The sequence below is a fragment of the Neophocaena asiaeorientalis genome, unplaced genomic scaffold, assembly GCF_003031525.2.
Source record: "Neophocaena asiaeorientalis asiaeorientalis breed wild unplaced genomic scaffold, Neophocaena_asiaeorientalis_V1.1 scaffold67, whole genome shotgun sequence".
Lineage (NCBI taxonomy): Eukaryota > Metazoa > Chordata > Mammalia > Artiodactyla > Phocoenidae > Neophocaena > Neophocaena asiaeorientalis.
In genome coordinates this window covers 9,792,831-9,819,774 of record NW_020173731.1, presented here as the reverse complement: position 1 = coordinate 9,819,774, position 26,944 = coordinate 9,792,831, and the positions used below count along the sequence as shown (strand labels likewise).

The 26,944-nt window shown below is 39.6% G+C and overlaps 2 protein-coding genes across 5 annotated transcripts in view; both read left to right on the top strand.

Moving 5' to 3' along the window:
- Nucleotides 1-6,846, top strand: part of C4BPB (complement component 4 binding protein beta) — an 11,230-nt gene extending 4,384 nt beyond the window's left edge. For all 3 annotated transcript variants that reach the window (XM_024751047.1, XM_024751049.1, XM_024751048.1), the window contains 3 exons: nt 3,545-3,638; nt 5,537-5,660; nt 6,642-6,846. In XM_024751047.1, the coding sequence (XP_024606815.1) occupies nt 3,545-3,638; nt 5,537-5,660; nt 6,642-6,785 (362 nt within the window). In that variant the 3' untranslated portion in view covers nt 6,786-6,846. The remainder of the gene's footprint in view (nt 1-3,544; nt 3,639-5,536; nt 5,661-6,641) is intronic.
- A 4,820-nt stretch (nt 6,847-11,666) lies between these two features.
- The window catches only part of LOC112403525 (C4b-binding protein alpha chain), a 41,640-nt gene continuing 26,362 nt past the window's right edge, over nt 11,667-26,944 (top strand). The window contains exons 1-4 of one of the 2 annotated variants that reach the window (XM_024751056.1): nt 11,667-11,742; nt 19,976-20,127; nt 21,056-21,241; nt 21,938-22,037. In XM_024751056.1, the coding sequence (XP_024606824.1) occupies nt 11,711-11,742; nt 19,976-20,127; nt 21,056-21,241; nt 21,938-22,037 (470 nt within the window). In that variant the 5' untranslated portion in view covers nt 11,667-11,710. Of the gene's footprint in view, nt 11,743-19,972; nt 20,128-21,055; nt 21,242-21,937; nt 22,038-26,944 lie in introns of both variants that reach the window. The other variant, XM_024751054.1, reaches the window with a different exon arrangement.

Genomic DNA, 26,944 nt, shown 5'->3' with positions numbered 1-26,944 from the left:
ATTATGTGATAACTTTTTTTTTTGAAAGATAAACAAAAACAGGGGGAAAAAAGACCATAACTCATCATTGCAAAATTATATAGAATAAGAGTTGAAAATACCTCCTTTTATCACTATAGTTCATAGGTCTCAGAGGTAATTAGTTGGATGTGTTTAATGACTTTTTCTTATGTTTACACAGATATTTTATTTTATTTTATTTATTTTTAAAAAATATTTATTTATTTATTTGGCTGAGCTGGGTCTTAGTTGCAGCATGCGGGATCTTCATTGTGGCATGCTAACTCTTAGTTGTGGCATGTGGGATCTAGTTCCCTGACCAGGGATTGAACCTGGGGCCCCTGCACTGGGAGCGCGGAGTCTTAGCCACTGGACCAGCAGGGAAGTCCCTACACAGATATTTTAAATAAATGCACACACACACATACCAACACACATATATACCTACAAAGATGGGACTTTGCTATACATATTTTTTAAATACCTTCTTTTTTCGTATAACAATATACATGGAAATCTTTTTCAGATTGGTATGTATAGCTCTACCTCCTGCTTTTTAACTACATGTGGATATGCCATGATTTATTCCATATCTCTCATATTGATGAACATTTATTATACTTCCATATTTTTGCTATTACAAACAATGATGAAATGAATGTTATTGTATATATATATATGTCTATACACATACATCTTTATGTCTATGCTACTATTTCTATAGGATAGAGTCCTAGAATGATTGGTGAGTCATAGGATGTCATTATTTGCAAAATACACCTGAAAAATCCAAGAAATTCTACTAAAAACTTCATTCTTGGATACAAAATAAATATTGAAAAATCAACAGTTTTCACTTTCTAGTAATAGTTATCAGATGGATATTGAAATGTAAAAATAATTCCACTCATGACACCTATAGGAAAATTTACCAAAGGACATAAAATAAGACATGACTAAAAGAAAAGATCCTGGATGGGCAGACTTGGTATTACAATGCACTCCTAACCAGAATTTTAAATTAAAAAATAGGAAACAAAAAATTAATTTTAAAATCTCATTTGGAATGGTACACATCTAACATAGCAAATTTATTTATTTCAATACTTTATTTTTTTAGAGCAGTTTTAGGTTTCTAATAAAATTGAGAGAAAGATACAGAGATTCCCCCTATTGCCCCTGTTCCCACATAGGCACAGCCTCCCCCCTGCCCCCCCCGTTATCAACGTCACTCACAAGAGTGGTACATTTGTTACAATTGATAGGCTTACACTGACACATCATTATCACTCAAAGTCCACAGTTTACCTAAGAGTTCACTCTTGGTGGTGTACATTCAATGGATTTGGACCAATGTATAATGACATACGTACCTCGTTATAATCTCATACAGAGTATTCTCACACCCTAAAAATCCTCTGTGCTCTGTTATTTATCACTTTACTTCCCCCACCCCTCTCAACCATTGATCTTTTATTGTTTCCATAGTTTTGCCTTTTCCAGAATGTCATACAATTAGAATCATACATTGTGTGGCCTTTTCAGTTTGTCTACTTTCACATAGTAACATGCATTTACGGTTTCTCCATGTCTTTTCATGGCTTGATAGCTCATTTCTTTTTAGTGCTGAATAATGTTTCATTTCTGGATGTACCACAGTTTACTTATCCATTCACTTTCTGAAGGACATCTTGGTTGCTTCCAGGTTTTGACAATTATGAATAAAACTGCTAAAAATATCCATGTGAAGGTTTTTTTTCTATGATGTAAGTTTTCACCTTCTTTGGGAGTTAGATCATGTGGTCAGAGTATATTTAGTTTTGTGAGAAACCACCAAACTGTCTTCCAAAGGGGCTCTACCATTTTGAATTCCCACCAGCAATGTATCAATACTGTTGTTCCAAAACCTTCCCAGCATTTGGTGTTGTCAGTGTTCCAGAGACTGACCATTCTAATAGATGTGTAATAGTATCTCACTGCTGTTTTAATTTGCATTTTGCTGATGACATATGATGTAGAGCATCTTTTCATATGCCATCTGTATATCTTTGGTGAGGTGTCCATTTGGGACACTGGAGTTCCTTAATCAACTCATTGAAATTCTTTTTCCTTTCTTCTACACAACTTTTGAACTCAGGTTTTGATCTTTTAAAAGTTATTTATTAACTGCTCAAGTAATACATCTGTTGTGGAAAAATACAGAAAATAAAAGAAGAAAACATTTAATTACCTACAAACCTACCACCAAGAGATAACAGAGTACTTTGGTATATAATTTTCAGACTTTTTTTTTTCTGTTCATATATGTTGGTATGTGCCTGTGTTTTACAAAAATAGTATTGTATTATACATGCTCTTTTATGCTTTGCTGTTTTAGTTATCTATTTGTTTTGAAGACTTTGTGTTTCAGTAAATACATAATTATTCTTAATTTAGTCATGAACCCATGTCACCTGCATCAGCAGGTGGACTCTCAACCACTGAGCCACCAGAGAAGCCCAGCTGTTAATCTTGATCAACAAGTTTAGACTCATATAACCTCAGAGCTGAAAGGGACCTTAGGGATAATATTATTTAGCCTGCTCATCTTATAGATTAAGAAGGAAGCTGAGGACTTCGCTGGTGGTGCAATGGTTAAGAATCCACCCGCCAGTGCAGGGGACATGGGTTCGAGCCCTGGTCCAGGAAGATCCCACATGCCGCAGAGCAACTAAGCCCGTGCGCCACAACAACGGAGCCTGCGCTCTAAAGCCCGAGAGCCACAACTATTGAGCCCATGTGCTACAACAGCTGAAGTCCGCGGGCCTAGAGCCCGTGCTCCACCACAACAGAAGCCACTGCAGTGAGAAGCCTGCGCACCGCAGTGAAGAGTAGCCCCCGCTCGCCGCAACTAGAAAAAGCCTGCATGCAGCAGCGAAGACCCAATGCAGCCAAAAAAAAAAATTAATTGATTAATTAATTAATTTAAAAAGAAGGAAGCTGAGAAAGGTAAAATGGCTTCTTTCATGCCATGTGGTCAGTGGAAGAGCCAAAACCAAAACTCACAACATCTAGTACCTTGTCCGACTCTCTTTCCATAATTTTACAGACTCATCCTCTTTCCTCACAGCTCTGTTCTCCATTTTTTGCTGAATCTCTCATATGGAACAACTGTCACACAGGGGTAGTCAACCTCCATTTGAGCTCACACTATTTACTGTTTCAGGAGTTACTTCTTCCATCTCTACCTATAGCCTAATTTTTCCCTTCTTGTACACTGACAATTAGCATCTCTACAACTTAACCTTCCTTTCCTCAAGTTCCTGCCAATCACAAGGTACTCTCACATCACTAATGACTCATAGAATGAGCCAGGGGAGGGAGTCTTTCTCATGGATAAATATGATTTGACCAGAAGGAAATGAATGGAGAACATGTCCCAGATCCCACATGGGCTTGTGAAGGTGGCAGGTGCTGGACTACACAGTTGCACTTAGGGGCCTGGCGTTGTTAATTGAGCATTACAGGACTTCACAGCTGCCATTCTTATACTCCTGTCTCTCAGGAGACTGTGGCCCTCCTGAGAATCCAACTCATGGCTATTTTGAAGGAATAGATTTCAACTCGGGATCTACCATTACTTATTACTGTGAAGCGAGGTAAGTGTATTGCAGCCTTTTAAATATGAGAACTTGCCCATTGACTAGTAGCCTTGTTTTGGAAAAGACCCAGTCTATCTCAGCCTAGTCCCCTGATTACCTAGCACATTCTGATATATATTTTTTTGAATTGATTTTTAAACATTTTTAAAAATTAATTAATTTATTTTTGGCTGCGTTGCGTCTTTGTTGCTGTGCGTGGGCTTTCTCTGGTTGCAGAGAGCGGGGGTTACTCTTTATTGCAGTGCGTGGGCTTCTCATCGCGGTGGCTTCTCTTGTTGCTGAGCCCAGGCTCTAGGCCTGCGGGCTTCAGTAGTTGTGGCACGTGGGCTCAGTAGTTGTGGCTCGCAGGCTCTAGAGTGCAAGCACGGTAGTTGTGGCTCATGGGCTTCGTTGCTCCGCAGCATGTGGGATCTTCTCGGGCCAGGGCTCGAACCCGTGTCCCCTGCATTGGCAGGTGGATTCTTAACTACTGTGACACCAGGGAAGTCCTACACATTCTGATTTTGAGAGCTGCTTTAGCCCATTGCCAGCTCTCCCCAAGCCCTAGAAGACAGACTGATCCTCCTATTTATCCTAATAGAAGTATCACTCTTTTTTCTCTTAGCTAAGACAAGATAAAATATTTAAAATGTATGTTTTTCTGGGGCTTCCCTGGTGGTGCAGTGGTTAAGAATCCACCTGCCAATAAAGGGGACACGGGTTCGAGCCCTGACCCAGGAAGAGATCCCATGTGCCGTGGAGCAACTAAGCTTGTGCACTACAACTACTGAGCCTGCGCTCTAGAACTTGTGTGCCACAACTACTGAGCCCACGTGCCACAACTACTAAAGCCCGCGCGTCTAGGGCCTGTGCTCTGCAACGAGAGAAGCCACTGCAATGAGAAGCCCGCACACCACAACGAAGAGTAGCCCCCGCTCGCCACCACCAGAGAAAGCCCACGCACAGCAAAAGACCCAATGCAGCCACCCCCCCCAAAAAAGTATGTTTTTCTAAACAGTCTCAGAACAAAAAACTCAAAAAAAACCCCACCACAGAATATATGGAAGTACAGAAATAGAATTATTTAGAGTAGAGATTCTTAGGACATAGTAATTAAAGTCTAACCTTAACTTAGACTGTCTGGTCACCTGCTTACAGATCTCCTAACCTTTTCTTTTCCTGGCCTCAATCTTATTAACTCAGAGTCATGTGACCTCACTGGCATTTCAATCTCATTATTTACCTCCAATGCACTTTGCCATCAACTCTCATATTTTTCTGATTAAGAGCTGAGGCTCCTTTTAAGCAGTTCCCCAAGATTTATTTGAAGGCTGTCTCTAGCTTTCTACTCCTTTTTAGAGCATAGATGACAGATGCTTTTTTTTTTTTTTGCGGTACGCGGGCCTCTCACTGTTGTGGCCTCTCCCGTTGCGGAGCACAGGCTCCGGAAGCGCAGGCTCAGAGGCCATGGCCCACGGGCCCAGCTGCTCCGTGGCATGTGGGATCTTCCTGGACCGGGGCACGAACCTGTGTCTCCTGCATCGGCAGGTGGACTCTCAACCACTGCGCCACCAAGGAAGCCTGACAGATGCCTTTTTACAGTACTGAACAATGAAGAGGTTCCTCCCTCATCCTTCCCACCCAAAAACTGTGTGTGTAAAAACACATATTTAGAATTTTTCACTCCTCCATGTCTTACAGTCTGACTCATCACTTGGGTCCTCTCCACCCCCAGGAGAATGGTTTTACTTTATGACTGCTTTGTGATATTGAGATAACTTAAGCATGCATTAGGGTTCTGGGGCAGAAAAGTAGATTCTATTACAGTGTGAAATACTGTTACATAAAACCAGCTTTAGTTGCCCAGTTCAAGAAGTGGAAGTGTAAACGTTGTTGCCATTCTTACTTGCGTCCAGGTACTGCCTGGTGGGCACACAGCAGCGACAGTGCATTGATGGGGAGTGGAGCAGTACCCTTCCGGTCTGTGAGTTGATCCGAGAAGCTCCCAAACCAGCTGAGTTGGATTTGGAGAAGGCAGCGGTAAGAGTGGACTCTTTTCTGTCTTATTCACAGCTGTGCCTCCAGGGCCTGGTGTCGCTGTTGGCATATGCTCAGTAAATAGCTGTTCAATTTGGAATGTCTTTGAATGGATTGGTCTTGGCCTGATTGTAGAGTGGGGCCTATAAACTAGTAACTCATGTTTTTGTATATGAATTCCCATTCTCCACCATTGTTAATACCTCATGAGGCCCTTTTGGTAGGGGTTGTTGTCTCATGTGCTTTAAAGAACAAGGTAGGGCTTCCCTGGTGGCGCAGTGGTTGAGAGTCCACCTGCCGATGCAGGGGACACGGGTTCATGCCCCGGTCTGGGAAGATCCCACATGCCGCGGAGCGGCTGGGCCCGTGAGCCATGGCCGCTGAGCCTGCACGTCCGGAGCCTGTGCTCCACAACGGGAGAGGCCACAACAGTGAGAGGCCCGCGTACCACAAATATAAATAAATAAATAAAATATATAAAGAGCAAGGTACATAAACTTATGTCTTAGACTTGGAAGTATTGCTGCAAAAAGTCTCTAAAATTTTTCTAGACTTCAAAAAAAAAATCACAAAAATGCCGAACAGATCCATTTTCATTGAGACTCCTCTCTTAGTCTATATTTATTACTGAGATGACAAGTAGATTTAAGCCACTAAATTTTATTTTCAGAAAATAAAAAAGTACCCCAGGGGCAGGCAGTGGTAACTTCCCCCAAGACACACCAAGTTGCAAGATTTTATGTATATCTCTGTACCCCAGGGAGAAGAGAGGGACACTTGGCAGCATCCTGAAAAGGGCCCTAGGCAGCCCCCAACCAACCTGCAAATTTAAATGATTCATCATGTTGAAGACCCAGATCCGTACTGAAGCTAGCCTTGTTCTGAGCCCCCATTTGGGTACCTAAACACTACTCATTACCTTCCGAGTGTAGAGCTGAGTCTCAGTTCTTAAACTGTTAACTTCAAAAAATGTTCTTTCTTCAGCTTGCCTTTCAGGAGAGTAAGGAACTTTGCAAATCCATAGAGAACTTTACACAAATATTAAAGAAAAGTGGCTTAACGATGGAGAAAGTAAAATGTTCTCTGGAAATAAGGAAAGCTGAGTTGAAGACAAAAATGTTGCCCTGACATTGTCTGAGCAGACTGGGTAATAGAAATACTCCTATGAATAAAATTTCCTCTTGGCTCTGAAATTGGTTTCAGATTTTTCTTTCTTTGGGCCAAAATGCAACTTCATAGTAACCAGCTGCAGTTGCATGACACATGGGGTGTGTGTGTGTGTGTGTGTGTGTGTGTGTGTGTGTGTGCGTGTGTGTTGGATGTAGAATGACCAAGTGTGGTGATTGTCTAAGACCAGAATTAGAAACGCATTAATGGGGAGGGAAAGGTTTAATTTCCTGTCTGAAAGAGAATGGGAAGCTCAGATCACAGCTAAGGTACATGACTTCTTTTTTTTCTCTTTTCGTTTCTTGGCGGTGCTGCACGGGTTTGAGGAATCTTAGTTCCCCAATCAGGGATTGAACCTGGGCCCTCGGCAGTGAAAGCGTGGAGTACTAACCAGTGGACTGCCAGGGAATTACTGTTTCATTTATTAATATGAGATGCAAATTATTAACAAAAATTAACCCCCAATTAACCAAAACTTATGAGGCAAAAATTAATGTCTCATTTTGGGAAAACAGGCTCAGAACAGCTATAGCCTTAAAATGACTTATGGAGACAAAAGTAGAGTTAGAACCCAAACTCTCACCTGGATCTCCCAGACATCCTGTTTATAAAACCAGGTTTCCAAACCTTCTGTGGTAATATTGCTCACTGCCTTTTGGATGAAACTTAGCCCTCAATTTGAGATGTTGCAACACATATGAATATATTTTCTTATTCTTTTTTCAGTTTGAGATGTTGCAACACATATGAATATATTTTCTATTTTTTTTTTTTTTTTTTTTTTTGCGGTACGCAGGCCTCTCACTGTTGTGGCCTCTCCCGTTGCAGAGCACAGGCTCCGGATGCGCAGGCTCAGCGGCCATGGCTCACGGGCCCAGCCGCTCCGTGGCGGCATGTGAGATCCTCCCGGACCGGGGCACGAACCCGCATCCCCTGCATCGGCAGGCGGACTCTCAACCACTGCGCCACCAGGGAAGCCCTGAATATATTTTCTTATTCTTTTATCAAAGGGCGAAAGTAATAAGAATCCTTAGGTTTTCTTGTCAAGATTTTATACTGATCTGGTATGACAAGCTTCTCCCATCTCTGACTCTGACCTCTACTCCAAACGCATAGGAACACTTGGTAAAATACAAACAAAATACAGAAAAGAGCCTGAAATAATGGAAAACCTCTAGGGGAAGTTATGAGGGAGAACAAGAAACAGCCTCTCGGGTAGCCTACAGTCTGTTAATAGACACATATATACATATCATTAATTCAGTGTGTTTAGAATGAAGCACACCCCTCTCATGAAAACTGCTATGGGCGCTTGCATGGGAGGAGGCTGACTTCTGTCTTAAGAGGAGGACGAGGCAGGAAAATGGTCAAGGTAGACGGCACAGTTTTGTGGCCTCTCCCCTTGTGGAGCACAGGCTCCGGACGCGCAGGCTCAGTGGCCATGGCTCACGGGCCCAGCCGCTCCGCGGCATGTGGGATCTTCCCAGACCGGGGCACGAACCCGTGTCCCCTGCATCGGCAGGCGGACTCTCAACCACTGCGCCACCAGGGAAGCCCAAACGACATGGGTTTTTGGGTCCTTGAAAGTGATTATGATTTAGAGACAAAGATTAGGGAGAAGGATGTTCCAAGTGGAAAGAAGATCTGAGAAATGTAGCAAAAAGTCATAAGCTTTTTTTTTAATTGAAGTAGAGTTGATTCACAATATTATATTAATTTCAGGTGTACAACATGGTGATTCAATTGTTAATAGATTATATTCCATTTAAAGTTACAAAAAAATAATGGCTATATTTTCATGCTCTGTACAATATATCCTTATTGCTTAACTATTTTATACATAGTATTTTGTACTTCTTAATCTACTACCCCTATCTTGCCTCTTCCTGCTTCCGTCTCCCCACTGGTAGCCACGAGTTTGTTCTCTATATCTGTGAGTCTGTTTCTGTTTTGTTATATTCATTCATTTATTTTATTTTTTTAGGTTCCACATACAAGGGATAACATAGAGTATTTTTCTGTCTCTGCCTGACTTATTTCACTAAGCATAATACCCTATAGGTCCAACCACATTGTTGCAAATGAGAGTCATAAGCTTTTTAACCAAGTAAATGGTTACTCCTACTCCTACGATTAATCTAAATTGACCAAAATTTCATTCATAGTGATAGAGTGGCATGGACATATATACACTACCAAACGTAAAATAGATAGCTAGTGGGAAGCAGCCGCATAGCACAGGGAGATCAGCTGGGGGGTTTGTGACCACCTAGAGGGGTGTGTTAGGGAGGGTGGAAGGGAGTGAGACGCAAGAGGGAAGAGATATGGGAACATATATATGTATAACTGATTCACTTTGTTATAAAGCAGAAACTAACACACCATTGTAAAGAAATTATACTCCAATAAAGATGTTAAAAAAAGGCCAGTTTATGGAGGCTTTTAAAGGGCAAGTTAGAGAATTTAAGCTTTATTTCGTAGGCAGTGAGTAGAGATGGAAAACTTTCAAGCAAGGAAGAGATAAGGACAGAACATAGATTTCTCTCACCACAGTATGTAGGTCAGGTGTAGTAGGAAAAGAACTGAGACAGAGAAACCAATGAAAGGTCTATAGCAATAGATCCACCCGAGAGACAATGATGACCTGAACTGTTTTGATGACATTAGAAATAGAAGAGAGACAGCAGATTTGAGAGACATTGCAAGATCAAAACAACTTGTTAACTGATTGAACATTGGAGGATGAGGGAGATGAAGTGTTTAAAGGTGAGGCTGAAATTCCATTCCAGGAAGCCTGGATTAATCTTGGGGTCAGAAGGTAAAGTTTCTGGGCAGGAAATGAGAAGTTCTCCTTTGTTGAGTATAAAGGTGCAATGAAAAATGTAAGTCTGAGTTTAGGAGAGTAATGAGAGATAAAGATGTAGTTATGTGGTAGCCCTCTTATAGGGAACAGTTAAAGCCATGAGAACAGGTAAGATAGATGTAAAGAGAAACATTTTTAAAAGGAAGGACTTGGGATTTATCTATATTTAGGGTTGAAAAGTAGGAAGACAGGTAATAACAATGAAAAAAGAGCAGTTAGTAAGATAGGAAAATCAGGAATGTTTAGGGTAATGGGAGCCAAAGGAGAAGAGAGTTTCAGAAAAGAGATGATCTGCAGCATTAGAGGCTGCCAAGAAGTCGTAAGTGATGAGTCAAAGAAATTTTGGATTTGGAGACAAGGGCGCAGCTCACAGAGGTGTGTCAGTAAAGGTGGGAGGAAGCCAGATTGAAGACCACAATGGGAGGGGTGGGGAGTGATTATAGAGAAAAAGTAGGCAGGAAACATAGGAGATTCTTTTGAGCAGTTCAACATCTCACAGCAGAAGAAAACTTGAATTTGAGGTTTTGGCAAGACTGAGGGAACATTTCCGGATGGAAGATACATTGAAAATAAGGAAGGAAAGAAAAGAAACCTTTTCTGAAACAGGAGTGAATAGGGAAGACAATCTGAGGCAGATAGAAGCTAACGTGGAATGATTTCTTAGTAAAGTAGGAGGCAAGATCATCTGCTGAGAGTAAGACAATTTGGTGACCTGGAGAGAAAAATTTGGAACAGTTACTATGGCAAGTAAAGAAAAGGATTCCAGCTGATTGAGAAATGGTATTTGAAGACCCAGCTTTAAAGGTTATATTTCCTCCAACTTTGTTCTCAAGACTGCATAGTTTTGTATCCTCTTTTATACTCATTCTTGTCAAATCAAAAATCAGCAAATCAGCCTCACCTTTGTGACTTGGTCCATGCTTAAACGCTTCTCTCTCTCTCTTTTTTTTTGGCCCTGCCACATGGCTTGCAGGGTCTTAGTTCTCCGACCAGAGCTCAAACCTGGGCCCAGCAGTGAAAGCACCAAATCCTAACCTCTGGACCACCAGGGAATTCCTGGTCTATGTTCTCTTTACCTCTAGTATCTTTCTCATTTTCATCTAATAATTTCCACTTTTCATTCAAAGCCCTGCTCAAATCTATCTTTCGTCAAATCTTCTGCTGTGGTTCAACTCCTTTTCTGAAAACTTTATAGGACTTTTGGTGTTTATTACAGAAAAGATGAAGTGGTCAGGGAGGATTGCTCTTTACTAGCAGTCCCCTGAGCATACAAACCTTAATCCTGAGGATTAAGAGCTTAATTGGATAATGTCAGGGTTTGTGGTCCTTTTTAGGACCACATGTGATAACAAACATGGTTGGCCCTTTGTTGCATCCTTCTGAGGACCACTCAGTGATAGACCAACTTCTGGAGGTCATGTATTTCTGGAGTACTGATCATGTGCCAGGCAACTCAGCACCCTCTGTACTTTCTTGGAGTGGGCTGGAGACCAGTACAGGGGAAGGTCATCTGTCCCTGAACCCAAAGAAAGCCTGCTGGACCTAGAATCACAGAAAGTGGATCATTTTTGTGGACCTAGTCTGAATCCTGCAGTATCTAAGGTTTCCACGCTAGCTGGTTTGCATCTTGTATAACCCTCTTTTGTTTATAAAAAGAAAAAAAAGAATTCTGGCGTCAAATTTATATTACCTTTCCACTTAGGGGAAATGGTTGGCAGAGGAGAAAGTAAACAATTGCGACATGTTATCAAGAAAGAGGGCTAGTGAAGAGGAAGGTGATTAGATAAACACGGTTGCTTTACTTATGCTGTTAATCATTCACTGAGCCAGTAGGGAGTCTCTGCCCATCCATTTCTATTTGGCCATCCCTGAACAGCCAACCACATGGCTGGAATTCAGGGACTTTTTGGTGGAGCAATTACTAGCCAGCTTCAGGGTGTTCTGGTAAACTCTTACCTGGGGAGGAACTAAGCCTATTGCAGAACAAAGCAGTTTTCCTCACTTACAAACTACCCAAGGCACGATGACAGAGTCTTCTTCCTCGGCTACCTGCAGGTCAGTGGAGTATCCAGGGCACCTTGGGGGAAAGGCTGGTAGTTTGGCCCTTTAAGGAATACAAGATTAGAAGGATAATGCAGAGACCAAACTTGGGGGTGTTTTCAATAGAAATCTTTTCAGGGATACTGCATTAGGGGACAGTGTGACTTGGAAAGTACTTTTAACCCTTACTGAGCCTCAATTTTCTATTATAAATAGGGGAATAATAATGCATAGTAATAAAATACACTGAAGCAAAAAAGAAGTAAGAAGTTGCTCTTATTATTGCATCTAAAAGTTGAGTGTGTTTGTTAATCCTTTACTACCTCTCCACGTAGGGCAGCTGAGGCAGGATGTAAGCCAGGTGTCCCAACGGGAGTCACAGGAGACCTGGTTTTCAGAGTCTACATTCTGAAAATTGGTGCAATTTCCTTTAGAGATTTTATTAACCCCTCTACATCTCCTCCACCACTGATAGCAAAGACCTTTAGATTTAATCATAAGGAGGATATTGGTCAGCCTCCAGTTAGTTTCTGAAGCTAGAAGCCTTTATTGTCCTCATCTCCTTTCTCTCCCTCACTTTTTGAATCTGGCAATGTTGATTAACTTCACTTCTTGAAATTCCCTTCTCCCTTGGTTGGGCAAGACGTAGTACTTCTCTGGTTTTAGTTTTAATTCTTCAACCACGCTTCTCTTTGCTGACTCCTGTTCTGTCCCTAAATGTAGTACTAAAGGAGAATACAAAGTAGAGTGCCCAGAAGAGGAAGAAGCATCAAAGAAGTTTTGTATTAAGTGTAGAGATACATTTGAATATAATATGGGTACAGAAGGAAGGAGCTGATAGAGAGATAAAGAAATTCTAGGAAAGAAGAGAATTTTGTGGAAGCAAGTTCTTTCTGGAGTCTGAAAGTTATGTGATTGAGAGTTCAGGTGTAAGTCAGGAGACACTCCACCTGAGATTGGAGAAAAATTAATTCTTTCCAGAGGTATCTGAATTTTTAAAAAGGGAATTTAGATAAAATAAATACATTGACTTAAAAAGTAATCTCTAATGGGAGGAGAAATTTGGAGGCTGAGGATTTTCCCTGAGCCTCTCAAATTGTACTGCCTTGGCAAGTGCCAATGGCATTTTTCATAAGAGACCCTCCATGGTGACTATAGTTCTTGAGCCGGTTTCATTTCTATATGAATTTAAAAGGTGATGATGTCATTGAAATAAGAGGGCATTTGCTAGGGAGGTCTTAGATTTTCAGTGGGCAATTACAGAATTCTAGGGTTTGTAGGGAATAGAAAGATAATCCAAGTTTAATGTCATCATTTTAAGGATGAGAAACTGAGATCTGAGGAGCTGATGTAGCTTCTTCAAGATCACAGAAATTGACTGGTATTGCTGGGACTCAGATTCAGGTCTCCTCAGTTCACAAGTCCTAGGCTCCATCTCCATTCTCTGGTTTGCTGAGTCCTGTGCTGGCTCTGCTGAGGGACCACAGTGGGTCATGATGATGAACTGTAAATGCTACACCTGGCCCACTGAGCCACTGCACATCCTGAGAACTAGTAAGGGAAGTTGAATCACTGAATCATCTCTTCAAAATTTATAAAGCACTTCCTACATATTATTTCATTTGGTCCTCAGTAGGTATTTAGTCATTCTCACTCTGAAGGTAAAACAAAATTAAATTTCATTTATTCATTCTCACTCTGAAGATAAAACAAAATTAAATTTCATTTATTTCACATTTATTGGATAACTACTATTATGCCAGTTAATATTGGGTTAGAAAGTGGAAGGCTGAATAAACACCTTCTTTGTCTCCAAGGGACCTATAATCTAGTACAAGAGGCAAAAGTGAATAGTTACAATACAGTGTGGTGTTACAATGAAGGTATCAGCAAAGTATTAGGGAGGCATAGCAGAGACTTATATTTCCTGAGGAGAGGGTTGGGCAATTCTTCACCAAGGAGGTGGCATTTGATCTGGAAAGTGCATCACGGGGAGGCTGGAGGTAAGGGTATTCACGTACAAGAGACATCATACAGTAATGCTTGAAGGTGCTTAGAAAGTTCCGGGATATGTTTTGGGAAAGGTAAGCACTTGCATGTGGTTGAAGTGCAATGTTTTAGGTGAGCAGAAGTAGAGGGAGAGTTGGGAGAGTTGTGGGGACCTAGAGAATTGGGGACCATGGATATTTTTAAGTAAATTGGTTTTTAGGAATATAACTGCATCAACATGGAAGGTGGCTTACAGTTGTTGAAGGCTTTTGCTGTGGTGGAGGGTAGGGTGAAGGGAACTAGGGGAACATAAACCAGGACTATGGAAGTGGGTATAAGAGAGAATGACAGATTCTAGTGTTGCTACAGCCAATGGGACAAGACTTGGTGACTCTGAATATGGAAAGGTGGCAAGCGAGAGGAGGCTAGGATGACTCAGGTTTCTAGTCTGGGAGATTGGATGATGATTATTACCTTAGCTGAGACAGAAAGCAAAGGTGAAGCAGTGTTGAAAGGAAGATAGTGTGTTTAGTTTGGGATATGTTGGATTCAAGGTGACTGGGAGATACAAATGAAGCAGTTGGAAATACTGAGCTGAACCTTGAGTCGTATTATAACAAATTTTGAAAAAGGGTTTTTGTTTTGGTTTGGTTTTTGCTTAAATAAGAAATCTAAGAAGTGGTTGCCAGGAACTGGGGGGTGGGAGAAACATGGAGAGGTTGGTAAAGGGATATAAGTTTTCAGCTATAAGATGAAGAAGATTTGAGGATTTAATGTTAAACATGGTGATAACACTGTATTGTACAATTGAAATTTGCTAAGAGAGTAGAACTTAAATGTTATTTCCAGAATAAAAAAAGAAGATACGCTTCTATGTGGAATCTAAAACAAACAAACAACAACAACAAAAAAACCCAAAACAAATTTATAGAAAGAGACTTGTTGTTACCAGAGGTGGAGGGTGGGGGTGAGGTGGGGGGAGGAATTGGAAGAATGTGGTCAAAAGGTACAAACTTCCAGTTATGAGATAAATAAGTGCTAGGCATGCAATGTACAACATGATGACTACAGCTAACACTGCTGCATGATATATAGGAAAGTTGTTGAGAATTAATCATGAGTTCTCATCACAAGGAAAAATCTCTCCTTTTTATTTTCTTTGTTTTCTTTTTTTAAATTTTAAGTGTTACTACATTAAAATATATATATATATATATTTATTTATTTGACTGCATCGGGTCTTAGTTGCTGCACGGGGGATCTTTGTCTTAGTTGCTGCACGGGGCATCTTTGTTGTGGAGTGTGGGCTCAGTAGTTGCAGCACGTGGGCTCTCTAGCTGTGGTGCTCTGGCTCCGGGTGGTTACCCCAGGGCATGTGGGATCTTAGTTCCCCAACCAGGGCGCGAACCCACATCCCCTGCATTGGAAGGAAAAGTCTTAAATGCTGGACCACCAGGGAAGTACTCTTTGTTTTCTTTTTATTGTATCTATATGAGAAGATGGACGTTCGCTGGACCTATTACGGTAATCATTTCTTAATATGTGTAAATCAAATCTTCATGCTGTACAACTTAAACTTATGCAATGATGTATGCCAATTATTTTTCAATGAAACTGTGGGGAAAAGATAAATATGTGATGTGATGGATGTGTTAATTAATTAGATGGGGGAGCAGGGGGAAATCCTTTTATAATGTATACGCTTGTCAAATCACCATGATGTACACTTTAAGTATCTTACAATTTAAGTATGTCTCAATAAAGCTGAAATTAAAAAAAAAAAAGAAATCCAACAGTCAAAAGTTTTAATTTACATTCAAGATTTCAAGTGAAGAAGAAAGTGTAACAATTTATTTTTGGATTTGCAAAGAAAACGCACAAGTATTTATAACTTTCAAAAACAGAATAGTTAATTTAAATATTATCCAAGACAAAAAATAATTTGCTAAGATAACCAGTCAGAATTATAGACTTTTCCAGGGTTGAAGACTATGCTCAAGTGGCAGAGAAACAATCTCCTTTGTTAGATATAACATTTGCAGGTCAATTTTATGATGTAGATATCTGCTTTTCTGCAGCTTCAGGGGAAGAGAAAATAATTCCTTCTTATTTTGCTGAGATTTCTTTCACCGACTTTTAGAAGTCATGAGGCTCAGCACAGGAATTTTCTAATTACCAACAAGAGTAAAGGAGGCAGGCCTGAATGGCTCAAAATTGACATGTGGTAAGTAATAGGGCAGAGTAAGATTTTTTTTTTTTTTTTTTTTTTTTTTTTTTTGGCGGTACGCGGGCCTCTCACTGTTGTGGCCTCTCCCGTTGCGGAGCACAGGCTACGGAAGCGCAGGCTCAGCGGCCATGGCTCACGGGCCCAGCCGCTCCGCGGCACGTGGGATCTTCCCGGATCGGGGCACGAACCCGTGTCCCCTGCATCGCCAGGCGGACTCTCAACCACTGCGCCACCAGGGAAGCCCCAGAGTAAGATTTTTTATTAACAATTGAGTTTATGGAGCATGTATGTTTCTGCACTTACAGGAGACAACGGGGCCCAGAGGTCTGTGAGTGATTCATGGATGATGGTCAAAGTCATGGGGTGGATGAGTTCCTTCCAGGAAGACATCCTGGTGAGGGAAGAATAAGCCCAGGATGGACCCTGCCGTGGGTGCCAGCTTTGCTGCTCTGGGTGCGACACTGGGTTTCACTGTTATCACGGGCCACAGTGAAGACCTGACCAAGACTCCTGGCCCAAGTCCAGCGTGTTTTCCTGTTCACCAGGGCTTAGCTAAAGTTCCCTGGAATTGCAGCCATTATAATTTTATATCATTATCATGATGATGTTTTGACTCTAGGAGTTCTCATTCTGTCAGAATCATGTTCCAACACCAGTTCTGTCACCCTTTTCCTTAACGTTTCTCATGAATTTTTACTATGTGCGGTCCATGCACCAAACCAAGCCCTCTCAGCAATTCTGGGAGACCTGTGTAGTTATTTTTATTTTATGAAAAAGGAAATTGAAGCTTAGAGGAGCTTAGAGGGCTGAGTATCTTGCCCATGGGTACACAGTTCCCATGTGGTGGAACCAGGTTTGAACCTGCATGGCCTGGGTCTGATTCCATGCCCAGGGTCTGGCCACATACTATCCTGCTGTGTCCCCAGCACTGTGTCTGTGGCCCTGTTACAAGACTGCATGATGTGAATCCCTCACCGCAGGGTAGGGTCTGTATGTGTGGCTGCCTTTTAGCTCCTGTCATAATCGGTGGTGTTTGTTTATTCCTTCCCTCCTTACTATCCTATGTTTTATGGTTGATGATATGATAACTTCGGGTTAAGGATGGGGAATAGCTGAGAGTAAAATCGCTAGGGTCTGTTCTTATTAAGATGTGCCTTTTTTTCTTTTTTTTTTTGCGGTACTTGGGCCTCTCACTGTTGCGGCCTCTCCCGTTGAGGAGCACAGGCTCCGGACGCGCAGGCTCAGCGGCCATGACTCACGGGCCCAGCCGCTCCGCGGCATGTGGAATCTTCCCGGACCAGGGCACGAACCCGTGTCCCCTGCATCGGCAGGCGGACTCTCAACCACTGCGCCACCAGGGAAGCCCAAGATGTGCCTTTTTAAAAAATCAGCTAAAATCTGACCTTGACACAGCAAACACTGTAGGAATAGATATGGAACAGTGTTATTTTTCTTTAAAACATATTTTAGCACTAGGTGCTTTTGAGTGTAAATTCAACAAACATTTATTGAGCCCTTTGAATGAGGCACGGCACTAGGTACCATGTAGGGCATGATTAAGAGCCCACCTTCTGACTTCAAGGAACTTATGGTCCAGTGGGGAAGACAGACTTCAGATGTCAGTTAAGCCATGTCAGAATCAGAGTTATAAACACTCAATTGTAATTGGAAGTTGGAGTCTGGTCTGGAGGATAGGAGGGGACATTGGAGAAGGGACTGCTAGAATAAGTAGGAATTAAAGAGGCAAGTGTGAGAGGGAAGATGATACGGGCAGGGGTAGGAGGTAAGAAAGTGTTTGGAAATGTCAGGGATCCAGGGTGTCCAGACCAGCTGGATTATAACTAAAAAGTTAATCACTGGAAACAAGTTTGGTGAATGCCCATTCCTGAAGGATCAGTTCACTGAAATCGATCTGTTGAATTTATCACATTATCAATCTACTTAATGTTGTTCTAAGATATATTCATTTTGAATACATTCAATGATTATAAATATTCTTTTTGAACATAGCGAATGAGTATGTTCTTTGAAGCAGCATTTTCAGTATTTTTGTTACCTGCAACTGTCTCCAGTCTCATGAGACTGCTAGCACAGAAAGAGTAGAGACTAGAGATCAGGATGGAGGTATTAGGAAAAGAGAGAGGGGGAAACAAGAAAGGGGCTCAGAACCCTGGTCCTGGCTCTTCTCAATTCATTCAGTACAAATTCTGCAAACATATTTTTAGTAACCAATGTATTTGATAAATTGTTCAACAGGTTAAACTTATTTTTTGGTGGAATTGTTCTAGTGGCCATGTCCAGAGCTCATGGGATAGGATGTACGTGGGGTGGAGTTGCCCACAACTGACAGCAGGTGGAGGACTGAATGTAAGAACTGAGTTTTAGAAAGATAAGTTTAGATGAGTCCTTGCTCAGTGAAGAAGCTGGGGCCCTCCACATAGTGTGAAGGGCCACTATGAACTTTTTTCCCCTTAGTCTGGGACAGAAACATCTTTGAGGGAAATACTGAGGGGACTCCCTTTATCTAAATGGATATGCAATTAGTATGAATTATGGACACATGTAGAGCATAAGAATCGTGTGGATCTAACAGAAATATCAGAATAAAAGATGAAATTTAGTATTTCATTGGGACTTAACTTCATATATTCCTTTGAGGACAGAGACTATTTCTAATGTAAATTTAAGGTATACTGTTTATTTCCAGCGGGAACAGGAGTGTGGTGAAGAGAAAAACATCCTTCATGATTTTGCTTTAAATATGTCTTTAAATAGTCTGATTAAGTAATGAAAGTACATTTGTCCCATATCTTTTTATTTTTGTTTATATATCTATATATATCTACATATATCTATAGCTATAGATAAAACGATTTTTTTCCAAAACTGCAAATTGCTTGGTTTATTGCCTTGGTTGACAGTTGTCATGAGGAACTCCCAATGTTATACATACTGATCCAACTCTTTTTCTCTATCTTATCATTTTCTGCTTTAAAGATTTTTTTGAACTATTATTATTTTAATAAAAAAATATTTTTGGCTGCATTTGGTCTTTGTTGCTGCGTGTGGGCTTTCTCTAGTTGCGGCAAATGGGGGCTACGCTTCTTTATGGTGTGCAGGCTTCTCATTGTGGTGGTTTCTCTTGTTGTGGAGCATGGGCTCTAGGCACACGGGCTTCAGTAGTTGTGGCACACGGGCTCAGTAGTTATGGCTCGCAGGCTCTAGAGCATGGGCTCAGTAGTTGTGATGCACGGGCTTAGTTGCTCCGTGGCATGTGGGATCTTCCTGGACCAGGGATCTAGTCCGTGTTCCCTGCATTGGCAGGAGGATTCTTAACCACTGCGCCACCAGGGAAGTCCTGTTTTGTTTTGTTTTACATTTGTTTCCTTTTCTCTAACTCCTCTGCTGTTTCCTTGGTCAGATCATCTTTGTGGCTCACCTGGCCAATCACAATTGTCTTCTTAATCAACCTCTCCATTTCTCCTCTCTGTTCACTTCAATCTATCATGTATGCATCCACTCTAGTGATCTTAAAGCACAATAATGTGTCACTCTAAGGACATACTAAAAACAAATAAAGCAAAACCAAAATCTAAACAACAAACAATGGCTCTTACTCCCCAAAGAATAGTGTCCATAAGTTCCTAACCTTGGCCCTTACAACCCATTCAGACACACCTATGAGCTGCCTCCTACTTAACAACCGTCTCCAACACCTTACTTTGCAGCCAAATTGTAGTGTTATGGACTGCTCCCCCAATTTGCCCTGCATCCATTTTCTAACATTTACAGCATGCCTGGCTCAGATTCATCCCCCTCCCATCCCTCCACTTGGAATTAGTCTCTCTTAAGAGCAGAGTGCTCCTGCAGAGGTCGACACCCACTGTTGAGCGTCGTAACACTTGTGCACCTATCTTCTCTTTCACTCTAGGCTGTAATTTCTTCAAGACATGGACCCCATAGTATTGATCCTAGTGCTTTATGACAAATAGGAATTCAATGATTGCTTATTAAATTGAGTTTTTTCAGCAGAAAAGCGTCGGCGAAGCAACAGAGAGCTCCAGTTATGATCCCTCATAGAAAGGGGACAATGGCATCTTGGCCTTTCTCTGGACCCTGGAGAGTCTCGGATCCAATTCTGTTCCAAGTGACCTTGGTTGCTGCTCTGTTGGCTACTGTTCTTGGTGAGTAATAGGGAGACAAGTTCAGATTGTCAACAAACATTCAAGATCATCTACTCATTCACTTTCAAGACTAGCGGAGAGCTGATTAAGCTTTTAGCAGAAATCCAGCTTTTTGGAATTCTGAACTTAAGGGGATTTGGAATTATTTAGAATATAGAGGGAATTTGCTTTACCCATAAAAGAGTCCATTTTCCCTTAGAATTTCTTCTCCAGGAATTTCCAAAACTATTTGTCCCCAACCAAGACTTGAAACAAATCTGTATTATCTGTCAGCCTGACTAAACAATCTTCACTGTCTGTGGGTTTATCCAGAATGGACAGGGGAAGTATATTATTCTACTGTGGCTCCTGAAAGGTAAATCAGCCCTATAGTTCATTCTTGCAGGCAAAGCAGGATGAAGATTTTTATGCTTCAAGGGCTCTATATGTCTCCCTTCAGATTACTCAAAATCCAAAGGGTACAAAAAAGTACAAAGGAGAAATGTTATTCTCATCCTTCTCCCAGCCACCCAGTTTCTGTTCCCTGAGTCAACCTATGTTACATAATGTTATTATTAATGAAATAATGTTTCTGTTGAAGGAAATTGTAGGACATCTGGATTTGCATGGATATATCTGAGTCAGCAGATATGGGGAAACTGATAGGCTGATGAAATCATGTCTGCCATCCTTTTAAGTTAAATCATCTCATTTACAGGAGAGAAGGGGTGAAAAATTTATGGCTTTTATCAGGATCATTGTCATTAATCAACAAACATGTATTACTAATTACTCACTGGATTCACTGAACAGTGGGGATAATAGGAGTTACTATTTTTCTTGATTAGAGGAGAAAAGAATGGTTCCTGCTCTAAAGTAACGCTACTGAAATTTTAAGATGCTGTGTCCCAAGCTATAACTTTTGGTGTTTTGTCATTTTGGTGTCCAGGCAATTGTGGTCCTCCACCTTATTTACAATTTGCTTCTCCAATAAATGAGTTGAATGAGACAGAGTTCGAAACTGGAGCTACTCTGAAATACAGCTGCCGCCCTGGCTACAGTAGGACAAGTTCAAGAAGTTACTTTATTACCTGTGACTCAACAGGCAGTTGGAAATACAGGGAATTCTGTGTCAGTAAGTATGAACATTTATTTTTCTTATTTGTGCTTTTTACTTCTTTGCAAATTTATCTCAGGAACTAAGCTTTATGAATGCAAATGAGTGTCTTTGGTCACTAAGAAACAGTTCGGTTTGTCAGTTACTGATTTCAATGTACACATGTGTGCCACTTTTTGAAAAACATAAACAAACAAATGAATAAAACAAAAAAATTGGGAGCCACCTAGTTGCATTGGAAAATGTCTATCCTTTACAATATATTCATTAAGAAATTTTTTTTGGAAGTGAACTACAAATTCAATTTTAGTACGTTGAAAACTAGATTCACTCTATAAAATTATAAAAAGTTATGTTGCTAGAAAATGGCAATGCAGTTTTCAAAGAAACCTCACCCCAAATATATGCTGTGTTTGGAAGAAGATGCTGTGATTCACTTAGTTGAGAATAAATTCTGTGATGTTTTTCCAGTAGTAGGGGTATACACACACAATCTATACTTTTTTTGTTTCTTTTGTGACCAAGGACATGCATTTTGAGTGGCTTAAGTTCAAAGTACACACTGGAGATGTAGAATGGAGCTTAGCTCCCTGGTCCGTGTGTTAAATCCTGGGCCATAGACTTCATTACCACAGTGATCCATCAGCTCTCTTTTCTAATGCCATATCCATGAGTACATGTAATCACTAATCATCATTTTAATTTTTCTCTCAGAGAAACGATGCGGAAACCCAGGAGAATTACTTAACGGGCAAGTGACAGCTAAGACAGATTATTCTTTTGGATCACAAATAGAATTCAGCTGTTCAGAAGGGTGAGTGAGAGGCAAGCTAGAGACGATACTTTTCTTTTAAATTAATTTTTAAAAAATAGCTAATGTATTCATATATTAAAAAAAAGATATGAAAAGGTATACATTGAGAATTCTCACTTCCAGTCCATTGCCATTGCACCATTCCTTTCCATCCTTAAACAGGGATCCACCTTTACTGGCTTCTTATGTACCTTTTCAGTGTTTGCTTTTACATATACAAGCTAAGAAATTAGTATATATTTTTATTTTGCACCTTTCCAATAAGAAAAGTAGTTTTGAATCTTGCTTTATTTTTTACTTACCAATATAAACAGGAGATATCTCTATGTTTGTGCATAGAGAGGTCTCTCATTAATTCCCTTTTACAACTGCATAGAATTTTATTGTGTGATGTATCATGGATTAGTAATCTCTTTGATGGATCCATGAATATTTCCAATCTTTTGCTGTTCTAAACTATTCTCTAATACATAACCTTGTACATATAAGTCATATCTGTAGGGTAAATTCCCAAGGTGGGATTCCTGGGTCAAAGAATACATATATTTGAAAATTTGAAAGTTATTTCCAAATTGCTCTCTGTAGGAGTTACATGGTTTTGCAGAGTATACAAATGTCTGTCTCTCCATAAACTTTCCAACTAAGTGTGCTGTCAAACTTTCAAACCTTGTAAAAATTTTGAAAAATTTCCTATTTTAGAGGTAACAATGAAATCTTACTATAGTTTAAATGTATACTTCACTTATTCTGAGCAAAATTGAGCATATTTTAATATGTTCAAGAGATGTTTACACTTTTTGTGAATTACTTGGCATGTACTTTGCCTCTTTTTTCTATTAACCTGTTGACCATTTTATTCTTAATTTCTAAGATATATATGTACACATATTCACATGAATCTATGTGTATTAGGGTTTAGAACTTGTTTCTGATATGAGCTGCAACTTTTTCCCCAAGTATATTATTTTTCTTTTGACTTGGCTTTGGTACGTTTTTTCTTGAAGAGAAATTTCTTTATGTTGTCAAATTTTTCAGTCTTCCTTTTAAAAAGGCTTCTGAATTTCAGGTCTTAATTTAAAAGGTCTTCCCAAATACAAGATTTTGAACTATTTGCCTAGATTTCTTCTACTGCTTTTTATGCTTTCATATTTTTTTAATATTTAAAGCTTTGATCCATTTGGAGTCATTATAGAGTATACAGTATGAGGTACATGTCCCAGTCTGTATTTTTCCATATGGCTTTCCTATTATCCATACATTATTTATTAAAAAGTCTATCTTCAATTTACTGATAGGAGAGTGTTTTTTGATACTATATGAAATTCTTATATATATCTGGGTTTATTTCTGGACTTTCTAGTCAATGCTGTTGTTTTGCCTATACATTAATATACACATTTCACAGTCATCTACTTACTGATGTTTTATAATATGCTTTAATGATAATATGGGTAGTCCTATCTTATTACCTTTCTTTTCTAGGATTTTCCTGACAATATGTATTTGTATATTTTTCTATGTGAACTTTAAAGTTAGGCATATTTAAAAATCAGTGTTGGACATGGAGGCTAAACAATACATTGCTAAATAAACAAGAGATCACTGAAGAAATCAAAGAGGAAATCAAAAAATACTTAGAGACAAATTACAATGAAAAAACAACGATCCAAAACCTGTGGAATGCAGCAAAAGCAGTTCTAAGAGGGAAGCGTATAGCAATACAAGCCTACATCAAGAAACAAGAAAAATTTCAAATAAACAGTCTAACATTACACCTAAAGGAACTAGAGAAAGAAGAACAAACAAAACCCAAAGTTAGCAGAAGAAAAGAAATAAAGATCAGAGCAGAAAAAATGATATAGAACAAAGAAAACAATAGCAAGGGTCAATAAAACTAAAAGCTGGTTCTTTGAGAAGATAAACTAAATTGATAAACCATTAGCCAGGCTCATCAAGAAAAAGAGGGAGAGGACTCAAATCAATAAAATTAGAAATGAAAAAGGAGAAGTTACAACAGACACCGCAGAAATACAAAGCATCCTAAGAGGCTACTACAAGCAACTCTATGCCAATAAAATGGACAACCTGGAAGAAATGGACAAATTCTTAGAAAGGTATAAACTTCCAAGACTGAACCAGGAAGAAATAGAAAATATGAACAGACCAATCACAAGCACTGAAATTGAAACTATGATTAAAAATCTTCCAACAAACAAAAGTCCAGGACCAGATGGTTTCACAGATGAATTCTATCAAACATTTAGAGAAGAGCTAACACCCATCCTTCTCAAACTCTTCCAAAAACCTGCAGAGGAAGGAACACTCCCAAACTCATTCTATGAGGCCACCATCACCCTGATACCCAAACCAGACAAAAATACTACAAAAAAAGAAAATTACAAACTAATGTCACTGATGAATACAGATGCAAAAATCCTCAACAAGATACTAGCAAACAGAATCCAACAACACATTAAAAAGATCATACACCATGATCAAGTGGGATTTATCCCAGGGATACAAGGATTCTTCAATATATGAAAATCAATCAATGTGATACACCATATTAACAAACTGAAGAAGAAAAACCATATAATCATCTCAATAGATGCAGAAAAAGCTTTTGACAAAATTTAACACCCATTTACGATAAAAACTCTCCAGAAAGTGGGCATAGAGGGAACCTACCTCAACATAATAAAGGCCATATATGACAAACCCACAGCAAACATCATTCTCAATGGTGAAAAACTGAAAGCATTTCCTAGAAGGTCAGAAATAGACAAGGATGTCCACTCTCGCCACTGTTATTCAACATAGTTTTGGAAGTCCTAGCCACGGCAATCAGAGAATAAAAAGAAATAAAAGGAATACAAATTGGAAAAGAAGAAGTAAAACTGCCACTGTTTGCAGATGACATGATACTATACATAGAAAATCCTAAAGATGCCACCAGAAAACTTCTAGAGCTAATCAATGAATTTGGTAAGGTTGCAAGATACAAAATTAATGCACAGTAATCTCTTGCATTCCTATACACTTATGATGAAAAATCAGAAAGAGAAATTAAGGAAAAAATCCCATTTACCATTGCAACAAAAAGAATAAAATACCTAGGAATAAACCTACCTCGGGAGACAAAAGACCTGTATGCAGAAATCTATAAGACACTGATGAAAGAGAGTAAAGATGATGCCAACAGATGGAGAGATATACCATGTTCTTGGATTGGAAGAATCAATATTGTGAAGATGACTGTATTACCCAAAGCAATCTACAGTTTCAGTGCAATTCCTATCAAATTACCAATGGCATTTTTTACAGAACTAGAACAAAAAGTCTTAAAATTTGTATGGAGACACAAAAGACCCTGAACAGCCAAAGCAGTCTTGAGGGGAAAAAATGGAGCTGGAGGAATCAGACTCCCTGACTTTAGGCTATATTACAAAGCTACAGTGATCAAGACAATATGGTACTGGCACAAAAACCGAAATATTGATCAATGGAAGAGGATAGAAAGCCCAGAGATAAACCCACGCACCCATGGTCAACTAATCTATGACAAAGGAGGCAGTAATGTACAGTGGAGAAAGGACAGCCTCTTCAATAAGTGGTGCTGGGAAAACTGGACAGCTACATGTAAAAGAATGAAATTAGAACACTCCCTAACACCATACACAAAAATAAACTCAAAATGGATGAGACCTAAATGTGGGACCAGACACTATAAAACGGTTATAGGAAAACATAGGAAGAACACTCTTTGACATAAATCACAGCAAGATCTTTTTTGATCCACCTCCTAGAGAAATGGAAATAAAAACAAAAATAAACAAATGAGACCTATGAAACTTCAAAGCTTTTGCACAGCAAAGGAAACCATAATCAAGACGAAAAGGCAACCCTCAGAATGGAAGAAAATATTTACAAACGAATCAACAGACAAAGGATTAATCTCCAAAATGTATAAACAGCTCATGCAGCTCAATGTTAAAAAAACAAACAACCCAATAAAAAAAGTGGCAGAAGACGTAAATAGACATTTCTCCAAAGAGGACATACAGATGTCCGAGAAGCACATGAAAAGCTGCTCAGCATCACTAATTATTAGAGAAATACAAATCAAAACTACAATGAAGTATCACCTCACACCAGTTAGAATGGGCATCATCAGAAAATCTGCCAACAAGAAATGCTGGAGATGGTGTGGAGAAAAGGGAACCCTCTTGCACTGTTGGTGGGAATGTAAATTGATACAGCCACTATGGAGAACATTATAGAGCTTCCATAAAAAACTAAAAATAGAATTACCATATGACCCAGCAATCCCACTACTGGGCATATACCCAGAGAATACCATAATTCATAAAGACATATGCACCCCAGTGTTCATTGCAGCACTATTTACAATATCCAGGTCATGGAAGTAACCTAAATGCCCATCAACAGATGAATGGATAAAGAAGATGTGGTACATATATACAATGGAATATTACTCAGCCATAAAAAGGAACAAAAGTGGGTCATTTGTAGAGGCATGGATGGACCTAGAGACTGTCATACAGAGTGAAATAAGTCAGAAAGAGAAAAACTAATATCACATATTAATGCATATATGTGGAACCTAGAAAAATGGTATAGATGAACTGGTTTGCAGGGCAGAAATAGAGACACAGATGTAGAGAACAAACGTATGGATACCAAGGGGGGAAACTGGTTGGGGGTGGTGGTAGTGTGATGAATTGGGAGATTAAGATTGACATATATACACTAATATGTATAAAATGGAAAATAAGAACCTGCTGTATAAAAAATAGATTAAGTTAAATTAGAATAAAAGAAAAAAATCAGTGTTGGATTAGCTTTTAACTTAATTTTAGGAGAATAGATTTTTTTTTTTTTTTTTT